Source organism: Colias eurytheme, chromosome 19 (assembly GCF_061535395.1).
Source record: "Colias eurytheme isolate Ceu_HAF_F1 chromosome 19, ilColEury1 Martin Lab GWU primary, whole genome shotgun sequence".
Taxonomy (NCBI): Eukaryota; Metazoa; Arthropoda; class Insecta; order Lepidoptera; family Pieridae; genus Colias; species Colias eurytheme.
In genome coordinates this window covers 4,895,037-4,909,762 of record NC_142998.1, presented here as the reverse complement: position 1 = coordinate 4,909,762, position 14,726 = coordinate 4,895,037, and the positions used below count along the sequence as shown (strand labels likewise).

Here is a 14,726-nt window from a genome sequence, read left to right as displayed (position 1 = left end):
ATATTGAACAGTTTGTCATCTAGAGAGTTTCTGTATAATGTGTGTGTTTTTTCCCCTAACTATAATTAGTTATGGCAAACTCAAACATGTGCCTAATCCTCATGTCACAGAAAATGTTTTTTTTTTATGTTTTGTTCATTATTTTCATATTTTCTTATAAAGTACTGTAACGTTTGCCGATGCAGTGTGCCAATTGAAATAATGATCATTCGAAACTTCTAGCTAGACATTAATGCACGATATTCAACTTGTGAATTATTTATAATACTTAATCCGTGTAAAAAAGGAATGCCGAATCCGTAGCGATATATATAGTATTAAGTAACTGAAGACGATCCCAAACAGCGGTACGGTCGATCAAGAAACAACAGTTAGTCGAAGTGAGGTCGATGGCCAACCCGCCGTCCGTGGTGAAAATGGCCCTGGAGTCGATCTGCACGCTGTTGGGCGAGAGGGGCGACACGTGGAAGGGCATCCGCTCCGTGGTCATGAAGGACAACTTCATTTCCACTATAGTTAACTTCGAGACTGAGAACATCACGTTAGTGTCGCATTGTTTTGGGCGCGGAGGTTGCACGGTGCAATGGATTTACACGCTTTTACACTACCCTCAACTTAAATGTGGACATAGGAGCTATCTTTGAAAATTATATATGGCTTACATTTTTAAAGTGTGCTCCCGTGTTACTGAGCTTTGATTATTATCAATAATGACGACGTCTTAAGTACACATTACTTGATAAAAACAAAAAAAAAATACTTTATAGTAATGCCGTGAAATCTCCGTACTGCATAATAATCAAATGAAGGAAATGTAACTTAATCGTAGAATGATCACGTAGATAGCAAGCGTTTATTTCGTGTTCCTCAGTCTCATATTTATTGGCAAAAACATAATATTAGCGTACTTAGTGCATTGAATGATGTCATGTTAGAATTGAATGTCGTAACGATTAACTAAAATCCTAGTATTATATCCTTTTATTATTTAGTGTAAGACTATTATTTTCTATCACACTTGAATGAAAGTTATGATTTATTAGAAGATAATTTCGATATTGTATATACGCTACGCTTGCTCGCATATGTGACTGTTGTTATTAATGTAAAAATGAATAACGCTGTAAACACAATGTATAATCGGCATCCTCGTAAGGCGCACTAATAACCCGATAATGTCGTGACTAACACCGCTGAGCATCGTCGTGAACGAACGTAAATAACAGACGTGTCCAATAATAATAATCGATATACGTGTTCCGTGTCATGATATAGCGAGAGAATAACGCCAGCCGCATGTGACACGGTCCGCTAAACCAGCTTTTTTGTTTCTCTCTTTTTGTCCTCTGTCGCTCTCGCTTGGTGGTGTGCGGCGCGATACAGCCGTGAAGTCGATAAAGAAGCAGCACCTAGTGGAGGTGCGCTCTATGGGCAACCCGCCCGCCATCGTCAAGGTGGCGCTCGAGTCCATCTGTCTGCTGCTCGGCGAGAACGCGACCGACTGGAAGGCCATCCGCGCGGTCATCATGCGCGAGAACTTCATCAACAGCATTGTCTCCAACTTTTCGACCGAGGATATCACGTGAGCACTGCCTAGAGAGCTTTATTACCTCGTCCTACCCTGGATATCCTACATGTCCCTCTTTTACTAGTGGTGGTTTGGTTATGCATGTTTGTTATTTATCGATCAGAAATTTAAAAAATTGTTACTTTCTATTTCTCAGATATACTGTTTATATTTTAAACTAAAATAAGATATAATGTGTGTGTTATAATAAAAGGAATTTAAATATATTTCCGATTGATAAGTAACAATAGTATTGTGTGATGTTGGTATGTTTCTTTTTTTATTTTAACGCTATTTGCTTGCTTGTTGCATGGTGTGTTTGCATTTTATAGTTTTAAGATGCTCAAAAAGAAGGCAGGTATTTTTAATTAATACAAAATATTAACTTTGAACTTTTTAAGCATTCATATTTTAACTGGATGTAGCATGTTTTGGATTTGATATCAAAATAAAATGGAGAAGTTACTAAACTATTCACACATAATAATATTCTCACCGTGAATGGCCTTTTTAATTCCATTAAAATATAAAAACGAAAAAAGCAATAAATAAAGATTTTGCCACATTTACTCATTGAAATTTAGGTTGCATGAATGTATTTGCCAATAAATAATGTCCGTCCATTTTCCTTTTCTTTTTTTTGTTTTCTTAAGGTAAAAGGAGTTCGAAATCACCAATGGCAGTGAATCATTTGGCTTGTTTATTTTACGTTTAGTTTTATGTTTGCTATCTATTAATGTTATTCATAAGCATTGTTATTTTATTTGCTGCGTTTTTAGTGACGTCCATTTCATTTCCATATTTTTATTTTTTGGTTAGTGGAAATTTGCATGATTTATTTGATTTAATTTTTTTAAATGGTTTTGGTTCAGTTGATGCACAATCATATTTTTTTTATTCATTTTTGTCATGATGAATAATATATTAATACAATTTACGCATATCGTTAGTGACGAAGTTCGTGAAAAGATGAAGACCAGATATTTGAGTAATCCGGATTATAACTTCGAGAAAGTTAATAGAGCCAGTATGGCTTGCGGTCCTATGGTGAAATGGGCCATTGCACAGGTGAGAAAAAGAGTTTTATGTGCATGTGCGTAATATACAATACAGGAAGTATTAAATTAATGCAAAAATTCCGAAATTATACCCTTTTATAGATTGAATACGCAGACATGTTGAAACGTGTTGAGCCTTTGCGTAACGAGCTCCAAGCTTTGGAAGATCAAGCGCAAACGAATGTTAAAGCTGGCGATGAAGTGCGTGAATTAATAGCGCAACTGGAGAAATCAATTGCTTCATACAAGGAAGAGTATGCTCAATTAATCAGTCAAGCACAGGCTATAAAGACAGATCTTGAAAATGTCCAAGCGAAGGTAATTACATATTTAACATACATATGTAACATATTTTTTTATGAAAAATTAAACTATATTTATTGTTAATATTAAATATTCATTCGATGTTTCTAGGTGGACAGATCAATAGCTCTCTTGAAGAGTTTGGTAATAGAGCGTGAGAGATGGGAGTCCAGCTCAGAGACTTTCCGCTCTCAAATGAGCACTATCGTTGGTGATGTGCTGCTTTCTGCTGCGTTCATTACATATGGCGGATACTTCGATCAACATGTATGTTTATTTTCATTTTCTATTCGCATAATTGAAGGTCTTTTTGTGTAAAGACTGTAATGTGATGTTTTATTTCAGTACCGTCAAAATCTCTTCTCAACATGGACTGCTCATTTGGCGGCGGCTAATATTAAATACCGTCCAGAAATTGCTCGTACGGAATATCTTAGTAACCCAGACGAAAGGCTGCGTTGGCAGGCCAATGCATTGCCTACTGATGAGCTGTGCGTAGAGAATGCAATCATGTTGAAGGTAGTATCCGATAAAACGTATATTTTAATGGCATTATAAATGACAATAAACTTCTTAATACAAAATGTCCTTTTTACAGCGCTTCAACCGCTACCCACTTATTATTGACCCCTCAGGTCAAGCTACAGAATTCATCATGAGAGAATTTAAAGATCGCAAGATTACAAAGACATCATTCCTTGATGATTCCTTCAGGAAGAATCTGGAATCTGCCTTGCGTTTCGGTAATCCACTTTTGGTGCAGGTAAGAAAAGAAAAAATAACATTTTTTTTTTCTAAACAACATCTTTAAAAAAACATTTAAACAATACATTTTACTCTTAAAATTTTCAGGATGTAGAAAATTATGATCCAATTTTAAATCCAGTGTTGAATCGTGAATTACGTCGTACTGGCGGACGTGTGCTCATTACACTTGGAGATCAAGATATCGATTTGAGTCCTTCATTTGTTATATTCTTAAGTACCAGGTAAGAAGATAACCATAAACTTCCTTTTTATTTTTTTCAAAGTAAATACTCATTCATTTTGTAATTTTCAGAGATCCAACTGTTGAATTCCCACCGGACATGTGCTCTCGTGTCACTTTCGTTAACTTTACTGTTACGCGATCTTCATTACAATCACAGTGTCTGCACCGTGTATTAAAGGCTGAGAGACCTGACATTGATACCAAACGTTCAGATTTACTTAAATTGCAAGGTACAATGTTTTTAATAAATTCTCAAATGTATGGCTATTCTTTTGACTATAATTACAAAGATATAATGTTAAATATACAATTTGATTTAAGGTGAATTCCACCTACGGCTGAGACAACTAGAAAAGTCGCTTCTTCAAGCCCTCAACGACGCTAAAGGCAAGATTCTGGATGACGATTCGGTTATCGCCACTCTAGAAACGCTCAAGAAAGAAGCAGATGACATTGGTCAGAAGGTAAATTTCAAGACTTAAACCATTATTAAATCAACAAGAGATATGTATTATGAATTTGATATATTGTTTTTTTTATCATTATTTCTAGGTGGAGGAAACCGACAAAGTTATTGGAGAAATTGAAACTGTTAGTCAACAATACTTACCATTGTCTCAAGTAAGTTACATTAGTTTATATAATTTAAACATTGCAATTAATCATTTTGAAGTTGGTATGTACTAAAATTATTATTTATTTTTAGGCTTGCAGCAGTATTTACTTCACGATGGAGTCATTGCACCAAGTGCACTTCCTATATCAGTATTCATTGAAGATGTTTTTGGATATATTCAGTTCCGTTCTTATTTCGCCCGGTCTCAATGGACTTTCAGATTACACAGCACGTCTGAAGATTATTACGGATGAATTGTTTATTGTGAGTGAAACGTTTCAATACTATATTATTGAATAATTATGGCTTGTACTTATTATTTGTGTGATTTGAGCTATTTATTTGTGTCTAAATCTATAACCTGAAAAGCAGGGGTAAAAGCTTCGAATAAGTCTCTTTTAGTTTGAAGATGTAAAGACATATTATTAATTTTTGTACCGAAATGTGTAATCAATTTTTTTTTAATTAATTTCAGACTGTATACGAGCGTGTAGCTCGCGGTATGTTACACACAGACCGGCTTACATTCGCGCTGCTATTATGCCGCATCCAACTGAAGGGTGCAGGTGCAGCGGATACTCTGGAACGACAATTTGCTGTGTTCCTCCGCGGCCGAGAGGGCTTTGTGTCGTCTGGTGCTCATCCTCAGCTTGAGGCACTCACGCCACAACAACAGGAGGCTGCGGCTAGACTTAGTTCAAGGTAATTGTTTAGTTACCGCCATATTGAATGTAAACAATTCCTTTCCATGTATTTATTTAGGCAATTATTCTATATGAAAATCCTTATACTAATATAAGCTCTAAGGTTAGTAAGTTAGTGGAGATAACATTTGTCATAGAGGTAAATAATATTCTTAAAACTCGAAACATAGGTTTTTCTTTCGCGGTTGAAACTTTCTAGTTTCAACATATTATACCATTTATACAAATAAAAATTGATATTTCTATTGGCCATAACTTGCTTAGTGATGTACAAATTGCAACGTATTATTTCTAACAGATTGGTGGCATTCCGCAAACTGCTCGACAAAGCGCAGTCATTACCCGAGCTAGGAGCATGGCTGTCACAAGCGGCGCCCGAGCAGTGCGTGCCCACACTTTGGGACGCGGAGGCTGCGTCGCCGCCGCAACCGCACTCGCTGGCTATGTACCGCTTGCTGCTTATACAGGTGGGTGTAATGAGGAAATAAATAGTTTTTGCTATTAAGAACATTATTTTTTTGACATTATTTAAGGGAAAAATTATTGAAGTATGTAACGGCTTATAAAACAAATGATCTAGTTCGTTAATACGATACGAAATAGACGGTTTTTTTGGCAGTAACCCGAGTTAATCTATAGCAATTTCCCCAGTTTAAAAAAATTTATAATCCATAGATTGCAAAATACAGTTACTGTAGAGTAGAAGTGCTAAGTGCCATAGATTTAGTAGAAGATTTTATTATTAAATTGTAATCTCTGTGTTATTTTTATCATTATCATTTAGTATTATTACAAACATAAGTTAAACAAAAATTTTCCACAACCAGGCGTTCAGACCGGACCGTGTGATAGCAGCAGCGACACAGCTAGTGGCATCAGTTTTAGGCCCAACGTTCATGTCTCGCGCGGAAACCGAGATGGAGCTCACGGCTCTCACTGAGAACGAGCTCAACGCAACCACACCGGCACTGCTCTGCTCTGTTCCTGGATACGATGCTAGCGGTAATTTTTTATTTTATTTTTTGATTTTTAAATGCAACAATTTTTTTTTCATAGGGGTCAAAAATTATATTTTATTTAAGGATAGTTAGAGACTTATCTTTTTTTAACAGTATATCAACGAAAATTTGAAATACATGTCATTTCTTCGCAGGTCGTGTGGATGACATGGCTACTGAATTAAATAAGCCCCTGTCAAGTATCGCTATCGGTTCAGCTGAAGGTTTCAACCAAGCTGAACGAGCTATTAACACCGCTTGTAAGACTGGGAGGTAAGAAGTTTAGAATATAATCTACCAGCTATGAATATAAATTTATAAAATGCAAATGCAGAATGCCATAAAACCAAAAATATAAATTTACCAGCTATGAAACTTATTTCAATAGCACATCAAATTTCCACACAGCAAAATTAAGTAATCATATTTCTCCTTCCAAACCAATATTTTATAATCTTTTATAGATGGGTGATGCTGAAGAACGTGCACTTAGCCCCAGTGTGGCTAGTACAACTCGAGAAGAAGCTACACTCGTTACAACCGCATCCCAGCTTCCGATTGTTCCTAACAACGGAGATCAGTCCCAAGTTACCTGTGAACCTTCTAAGGGCATCCCGTGTGATCGTCTTCGAGCCGCCGCCCGGTATCCGCGCCAACTTGTTGAGGACTTTCGCTACGGTGAGAATAATATGCCTATATGTGCTTTGTTACCATATTATGTTTGATAGTGCCATTAAATCTTAAAATTCAGATATGATAAAAGTGATATTACCATTTTGCTGTTTATACTGTTTGTTTTTTTATTTTAAAGTGTTTTGTATAAGCGTATGGTAATGACAGTTAAAAACAATGCAACAAAATACTCCTTAAATTATGTATGCTTCTTTTTCAACGCAACGTGTATTTTGTTTAGGTGCCAGCCGCACGTATGATGAAACCACCATCAGAGCGCGCAAGACTGTACTTCTTATTGGCTTGGTTCCACGGTATGTATGTTTTATAGACAAACTATTAAATATATTTTTTTTTTTGTTTCCCGCTGATTTTTTCTATTTGAATAAATTTTTGTTCATCATCAGGTATTGTGCAAGAACGTCTGCGCTACGTACCTCTCGGCTGGGCTAAGTATTATGAATTCAATGAATCCGATCTTCGTGTGGCTTGCGACACACTTGATACATGGATCGATGCTACTGCTATGGTAAGTTTTTTATACATATCTTTAAACACATTTGATTGATATTGTAGTGCTAATTCCTTATGAAAAAACGAGCAATACTGCTTTTTCAACAACTGATTTTATTGATATTATAATGTGTAAAATGTAATTAAATTCTGACATTGACTATTTCCAGGGCCGTACCAATCTCCCGCCAGAGAAAGTACCATGGGAGGCCATTGTTCGTCTCCTGTCCCAGTGTATCTATGGAGGCAAGATCGACAACGCATTCGACCAGCGGCTGTTACACTCCTTCCTAACCAAGCTCTTCACGCCCAAGTCGTTTGAGGCTGACTTCGCTTTGGTCGCCAATGTCGATGGAGTGAGTATTTCATTGATTGTTATTATTATATCGTTTTAATACGATATAATACATAATAACAATCTAGATAGATTTTTCATAAGTAGAACGATTAATGACCACCGCATTGTGACATAAGATATAAACTTTTCGCTTGTGTGCATACTTGAGTTTTAAGATTTGTAATTATTGTAACGATTTACAATTAGAGCGTGATTAGCCTTTTTGCTATCGTGCTTTACTAAAAAGTATATCGACGTCAAAGTGAATTAATTACTTCTTTATTAGAATAAATATTAAGACAATAAAATGTGATACAGGCAACCGGCAACCAGCGGCACATTACAATGCCGGACGGCAACCGACGCGACCAATTCTTCAAGTGGATCGAAGAGCTCTCTGACCGACAAACACCCTCGTGGCTTGGACTGCCTAATAACGCTGAAAAGGTAAATTAAATGTGTTTTCACCAACATTATCTTATATATAAAAATGAATCGCAAAATGTGTTGGTAAGCGCATAACTCGAGAGCGGCTGAACCAATTTCGATAATTCTTTTTTTATTATATTCCTTGAAGTACGAGGATGGTTCTTATGTAGAGAAAACGTAAATATTATGTACCACGGGCGAAGCCGGGGCGGACCGCTAGTGTCAATATACAAATTTATCACATAACATATATATGTTGCTGATTAAATTTCTTATTGGTGTATTCACTTTACGTAGTTCGCAATAACTTTATAATATTGTAAAAATCCAAAGTCATTAAAAAATATGGTGTTATTAAGCAAATATTAATACAACAGGTGCTACTGACAACACAAGGAAGCGATCTCGTATCGAAACTGCTGAAAATGCAGCAACTTGAAGATGAAGAGGAGCTCGCTTATAATGCAGCCAACCAAGATGACCCACGTAAGTTGTTTCAATTAATTGCCACTAAGAAATATTTTTAGGTGTGTTACAAATATTGCAAAGTGTAATAGAAATAAAAACCACATTTCTCAATTACGATTTCTATTTTTGTAGATTCGATAGTAGTAGAGGGCGATGGTCGACCAGCCTGGATGAAGTCGTTGCACCAGACGGCCACTAACTGGCTGCAAGTATTGCCACAAGAACTGCCTGTAAGTAAAACTCCGTATTTCTACCATTTTAAATAATTGAAATAAGTAATTTTCTAATGTATCAAAGCAAAAAGTTAATTAAACCTTATCAAAAAAACTAGCCCTCACTTCGAATTTGTTTTGGACTAGCAATATAAACAAAAATAACTGATGGCAGTTATCACTTGCCACATCAATGAAAAGTTTTCTCTTCAGAGTAGATAAATCTAAAGCAAAATTTGTTTAAACTTATGCCTAATCGATCTAATCGTATCCAACAGACGCTCCGCCGTACAGTGGAGAACATCAAGGACCCGTTGTACCGTTTCTTCGAGCGCGAGGTGGCGGCCGGCGCTGCTCTGTTGCAGCAAGTACTGCATGACTTGAGAAACGTTATCGCTATCTGTCAGGTACGTTGGACATAGAACATGAGTTCTTTTTATCTATATTAGGTATATCTAAAGTTATAATATCTATAATGTTTTGATTGTTTTCCACTAATCCAGTGTTATTTTTGCAGAAATTAATGGTTTTCAGAAAACTCAATTAAAAATGTGTTATTTTCTATTTCCGCAGTCGCACACAATTTTAGTGTGTTTTGAATGTAGTAGAGATCATCTAATTTATAATGTGCATGAATTTGGGGGTCAATACGATTAGAAGCGGGGCGCCAACCGAGCCAAGCCACCATAATGTATCGATACTAATGCACGTCACTACGCAGGGCGAGATGAAGCAGACGAACGAGACGCGCGCGATGGTGGGCTCGCTGGTGCGCGGCATGCTGCCGGCGAGCTGGCGCCGCTACGCCGTGGCGCGCGGCTGCACCGTGCAGCAGTGGGTGGACGACTTCGCGCGCCGCGTGCTGCAGCTCGCCACCGTGTCGCAGACCGTGGCCGAGCGGGGCGCCAAGCGGCTGCAGGTGCTGCAGCTTTTCTAGAAGCGTTTCAATTTTTCAAGAATGTGGTGAAGCGCAGCGTAACAACGCGCTGAATGACTGCAATTTACACTATATTGCTCTATATGTCCTATTTCTAGAAAAACGTAGCTGTCGACCACATCAGACGTCATTGCAGTAGCTCTTCAATAAAATAATACCAAGTCACAAATGATAATTTGACATTAATGTAGTTTAAATACTTCAATTTACGATCCCTATTTTTTCTACTTCATTTTTTAATTTATTTCATTTTCCCAATTTTAGAGTATTCCCGTCTGGCTGGGCGGTCTGCTAAACCCTGAAGCGTACATCACAGCAACTCGCCAATGCGTTGCACAAGCCAACTCCTGGTCACTTGAAGAGCTCAACCTACAGGTATATTATACTCCGAAGATTTAAGTACTAACAATTTTAACCCTTGAAATTTAGTACGAGTAATCGTTTTGGGTTATTTTATTGAGAATATAAAATATTTACTTTATACATAAATGATTTTATTTATTATTATTTTTTCTAAGGTGACAATCCCGGACCCGGGCGTGGAGAGCGAGAACGCGCAGACGGAGTGGTCGTTCAGCGTGACCGGGCTCAAGCTGCAGGGCGCCACCGTCAAGGGCAACCGCCTGCTGCTCACCAACACCATCATGGTCGACCTGCCGCTCACCGTGCTCACTTGGATACGGTAACGAGATACTACTTTTCATTAATTCCACACAATTGTAAATAACTTTGCATACTGGACTATAGAATTTTAAATGGAAACTTTATTTTTTACTCCAAATACATATTTTTTTTTGTTTCCTTTCCGCCCGCTTTGTCTAAAACCGAATAAATTATATACTGAAACCATCCTCTATTTATTAAAAAAAACATCAATCTGTTGCGTAATTTTAAATATCTAAGCACAGACGGCGGACACAAAGTTAACAAACATTTGTCAAATAAATATTCTGTTATAATTTTATAAATTGTCCTTTTACAGTGGAGCGGAACCAGCAAGCGGTGGACAGACGCTAACTCTGCCGGTATATCTGAACAGCGCTCGTTCGGAACTGTTGTTCACGGTGCGACTCAACATCGCGCCCGGACAAGAACCGCACGCATTCTACGAACGTGGTGTCGCACTGCTTACGTCTACTGCATTGAACTAAATATCTACCAACATGGACTAAGCATTCTAGGGCAATCCTATTAATAGAACACAAAAAATGTAAACAATCAAAACTTATAACGATCTTTCATCTTGATGCGTTCTGATATCGTAACGGTTGTTAGTTAACACGCATATTATGTGTAAAATGCGAAGTCCATTTGTTGGTCATTCAAGAGCCCAAAACGCAGCTTCAATTTTATTATTATATTGTTATCCTGTCTGTTTTTTAACAGTATTGCTTATTCTGTACGTTAATATTAATTATTATTGTATTTATTGCTTACTATTTACTCCATGAAATTAGAGTTTATTTATTTGAACGTGTAATATGCTATGAAAAATAATAAATAATCCGTAATAAATACTTTGTTTCATTTATATTCATTCCAATCCTTGGTTAAAACTTATCGTTCCTATATAGTTTTATAAATACACCCGGAATTTTCGGTCTATGGCGGAAAATTACGCTTTTCATACATTTACATTAACCTTTATGCTAAATACACATATTACAATGTAGTGTATTTAAATAATCAAAACATTAATCGTATAACAGTAATTATACGATCTGCAAACCAAATTCATAAATGTAATATAATAAATTATTGAGGAAATTTTTGGTTATTTGCAATGCTAAAAATACGCTGGTGCAACCATTGAGGTATTATTATAGAGAGGACACCACGAACAAAATCTGTGCAACAAGCGCGGCGAAGCGGGCCGGCTAGTGAGTCATACATTTTGTAGATATTCTGCCTCTTATTACTTATAAATTAAAACCAATCAATCTTATTGTTTATCGTATTAAAAAAATATGAATAAAATTACTAAGTAAAACCAATCAATGTAACAAAAAAAATGGTTTGAGACGATTGACTCTAACTCGTGTTACAAATAGTTCAGTAGCGATGCCCTCTCTAGTACGTACCTAGTACATGGTAACTCAATGGGTGCAACATGGGTTTGGTGCAACCCATTTCACTGTCACTATAAAAGTTACCGTTAGAGCGGCCGTACACGGGCGGCTCGAGCAGCTAACGGCTGAGCAAGCGCGGATCCAGGGGGGGGGTCACGGGGTCACGACCCCCCCCTGGGCTAGGTCCACGACCTAAGTGGACCACTAATTTAATATTAACTTTTTTAAATTAACAAATTAATACTGTTCAACATGATGTTTTTATTGAATTTTGAGACATAAAAGTAATATAGAACAATGACATCAATTACAAACGGTAACGGAAGAGAATATAACAAAGATTATAGAAAAAGTTTATTAGGGTCGACCTGTGGTCGTAATTTAAGGATAAAAAACAGGTTTTTCGATTTTTAAAAAAAATCTATAACTGCGGAATAAAGTGTAATGGTAAAGTTGTATGTAATTATTTTTTTTCTACAACTTTTGCTGTTACACTTTTCACACAAAACCTCAAATATCGAAATATCCCAGTTCGTGGATAAGAAATAAAATAGCAAATTTTTTTTTAAATGAACAGTAGAAAATACAGTCAAATTACAACAAAAAATCGGCTGAATGCGCGTCGGACTCGCGCACCGAGGACTCCGAGCAAACAAATTTTTTCTTTATGTTGTATCTTACAATTTTGTGTGCTTGTAAGTGCTTAAGAGGGGGCATAAAGCAAAATAACCAATCTTCTATTAGATGATACGTGTAATATTCAAGACCAAATCTAAAAAATAAAATATATATATCAAACTAGATGATATGTTAAACGATTCTGTTTAATCAAAAACATAAAATATTAAAATTGACTCGATAAAAAAAAATCACCAAGTTAGCTCTAGTTTTCACACTTTTACGTTTTCTACTTGACATGGTAATACTTATTATGATTTTTTTTTTCATAAACAATTATATTAAAACATTTGCAAGATATTTGTCAGAGCATTTTGTGTAATTACTTTTAGTTTTGGTTTTATCTGCGATAAACCACTTTTGGCGCTCTTTTTTTCTCGAGATAAAACGTTTGGTTTTGTCACGATAAATGAAGAGAATATGCGGCTCTAATTGCTTTTTTTTCGATTGCATTGACATAGAATTTGAATTAAATAACAGATTTAAGTTATTATAGACCTGAGTTCTGATGTGAATATCAATTAAATACATGTAGATGTTCATGAGTAAAGGGATTGTTAGTTTAAAATGATTTAAAAAATATATTTTTTATTTAATTCAATTAAATAATTAGGGTTTTCGCAGTTATTACTACTTTTTACTCAATTTCAAGACTGTGTTTATGGGACAGGGTGCTCCCTGCAGGTATTGATTCCCTTGCTAATGTCGAAATCCTACGGTCTACGGTCCCTTGATGCTGTGAAAAATTGAAACGTTTTAGCCAACGCAATCAAAAGATGCAGCTGTAAATGCTGAAATTTTTCGCAAAATTCGACTCTCCCTAAGAAATCAAAACCTACAGGGTAGTTCCCGAGTAACAGAGTCATGAAATTTAGTACAATCAAACGTCTTTTATAACGCAGACTAGCTTACCTAGCTGTGAAAAAATCAAACTTATAAGCCAACGCAATCAAAAGATACAGCCGTTTATGCTGTAAATTATCGCAAATTTCGACATTATCGCAAGGGAATCAAAATCTATAGGTATTGTGCTACTTGTGTCAGCACAGATGGAGGAAAAATTGCTAAGACATACATTTCATGCTTATCAACATTCGCAAGTGTTGCCAGGAATCAAAACCTACAGGGTACTTTATTTAAAAGAAACTTACGTCTTATAGCACAGATAAAGGAAAAATTGCAAAAAGCATAAAAATATTAAAATTTAAAACATACCAAAATGTTTATACGGAACTCTTGAATCCGACTCGCACTTGACCAATTTTTTTTTTTAAATCTACGTATCAATTAAATTACCAAAATATAGCTTTTGAAAATTGCCCACGTCTATGTGACCCCCCCCCTGGCACTAAGGCTGGATCCGCCCTTGCGGCTGAGCGACGTACACGGACTGCTCGAGCGGTCATTCGTTGACTGCTCGAGCTGTCGCTACAAACCGCGCAGTTGACGGTTTGAAACAGTTGCAACGGCTTGAGCAGTCCGTGTACGGCAGTGAATGAATGTCTATAGTACACCGCGCGGTCGCGGCTTCAAGCCGTCGGTCTCAACCGCTTGAAGCGGTCCGTGTACGGCCGCCCTTAATGTTATTGTTAAATTTGACATTAACCTTAACTATAACTAAAATATTAATTTAAACATTCAAAAACGTTAAATTAAATTAGTATTTATATCCTCGACCGTATTAACACGAGTCATGACTGAGTTCGGTTGAAACAACTTTATCTCATAAACAAGAACAGTACAATAATATTATGATCTTTTACATTTAGGCGAGCTGTTCTCCCTCAAATCTTGATTCTCTTTCTCTCTTCTGAATATTTATTTTTGTATGAAAACATAATCTAATAAATTATCAAAAGTCGTAGAACCAATGAGGTTAGCTATCTTGTCCTGCGAGGTTGCTGGTGTTTTACAAGTAACCCTGTATATAAAAAAAGTAACGGTCCTAAGAAAGAGCCCTGAGGGACTACGTATTTGATTTCTGACTGGTGGCTGACTGTGTCGAATGCCTTGTAAGATCTATAATATTCCTAACTCTTTAATTTTGGAAACAAGATCAATCGTAGATGATAGTGCATTTGATTAAGTTCAAAAGTTAACTTTCCAAGTATCTATTTCTCTATGAATTCAAGAACACGTAAATATAGGAAAAATGGATAAAGAAAAACACTAAT

The 14,726-nt window shown here is 36.4% G+C and overlaps 1 protein-coding gene across 2 annotated transcripts in view; it reads left to right on the top strand.

The window, feature by feature from the left end:
• Dhc64C (dynein heavy chain, cytoplasmic) overlaps positions 1-11,051 on the top strand; it is a 39,458-nt gene extending 28,407 nt beyond the window's left edge. For both annotated transcript variants that reach the window (XM_090112960.1, XM_090112959.1), the window contains 27 exons: positions 1,384-1,582; positions 2,518-2,635; positions 2,728-2,943; positions 3,040-3,195; positions 3,274-3,447; positions 3,527-3,691; positions 3,781-3,917; positions 3,989-4,149; positions 4,241-4,383; positions 4,472-4,540; positions 4,626-4,799; positions 5,011-5,237; positions 5,538-5,706; positions 6,067-6,241; positions 6,393-6,510; positions 6,702-6,915; positions 7,151-7,223; positions 7,317-7,438; positions 7,593-7,778; positions 8,078-8,206; positions 8,566-8,674; positions 8,789-8,886; positions 9,147-9,275; positions 9,590-9,787; positions 10,070-10,180; positions 10,324-10,487; positions 10,788-11,051. In XM_090112960.1, coding sequence (XP_089969086.1) covers positions 1,384-1,582; positions 2,518-2,635; positions 2,728-2,943; positions 3,040-3,195; positions 3,274-3,447; positions 3,527-3,691; positions 3,781-3,917; positions 3,989-4,149; positions 4,241-4,383; positions 4,472-4,540; positions 4,626-4,799; positions 5,011-5,237; positions 5,538-5,706; positions 6,067-6,241; positions 6,393-6,510; positions 6,702-6,915; positions 7,151-7,223; positions 7,317-7,438; positions 7,593-7,778; positions 8,078-8,206; positions 8,566-8,674; positions 8,789-8,886; positions 9,147-9,275; positions 9,590-9,787; positions 10,070-10,180; positions 10,324-10,487; positions 10,788-10,956 — 4,103 coding nt within the window. In that variant the 3' untranslated portion in view covers positions 10,957-11,051. The remainder of the gene's footprint in view (positions 1-1,383; positions 1,583-2,517; positions 2,636-2,727; positions 2,944-3,039; positions 3,196-3,273; positions 3,448-3,526; positions 3,692-3,780; positions 3,918-3,988; positions 4,150-4,240; positions 4,384-4,471; positions 4,541-4,625; positions 4,800-5,010; positions 5,238-5,537; positions 5,707-6,066; positions 6,242-6,392; positions 6,511-6,701; positions 6,916-7,150; positions 7,224-7,316; positions 7,439-7,592; positions 7,779-8,077; positions 8,207-8,565; positions 8,675-8,788; positions 8,887-9,146; positions 9,276-9,589; positions 9,788-10,069; positions 10,181-10,323; positions 10,488-10,787) is intronic.
• The last annotated feature ends 3,675 nt before the right edge of the window (positions 11,052-14,726 follow it).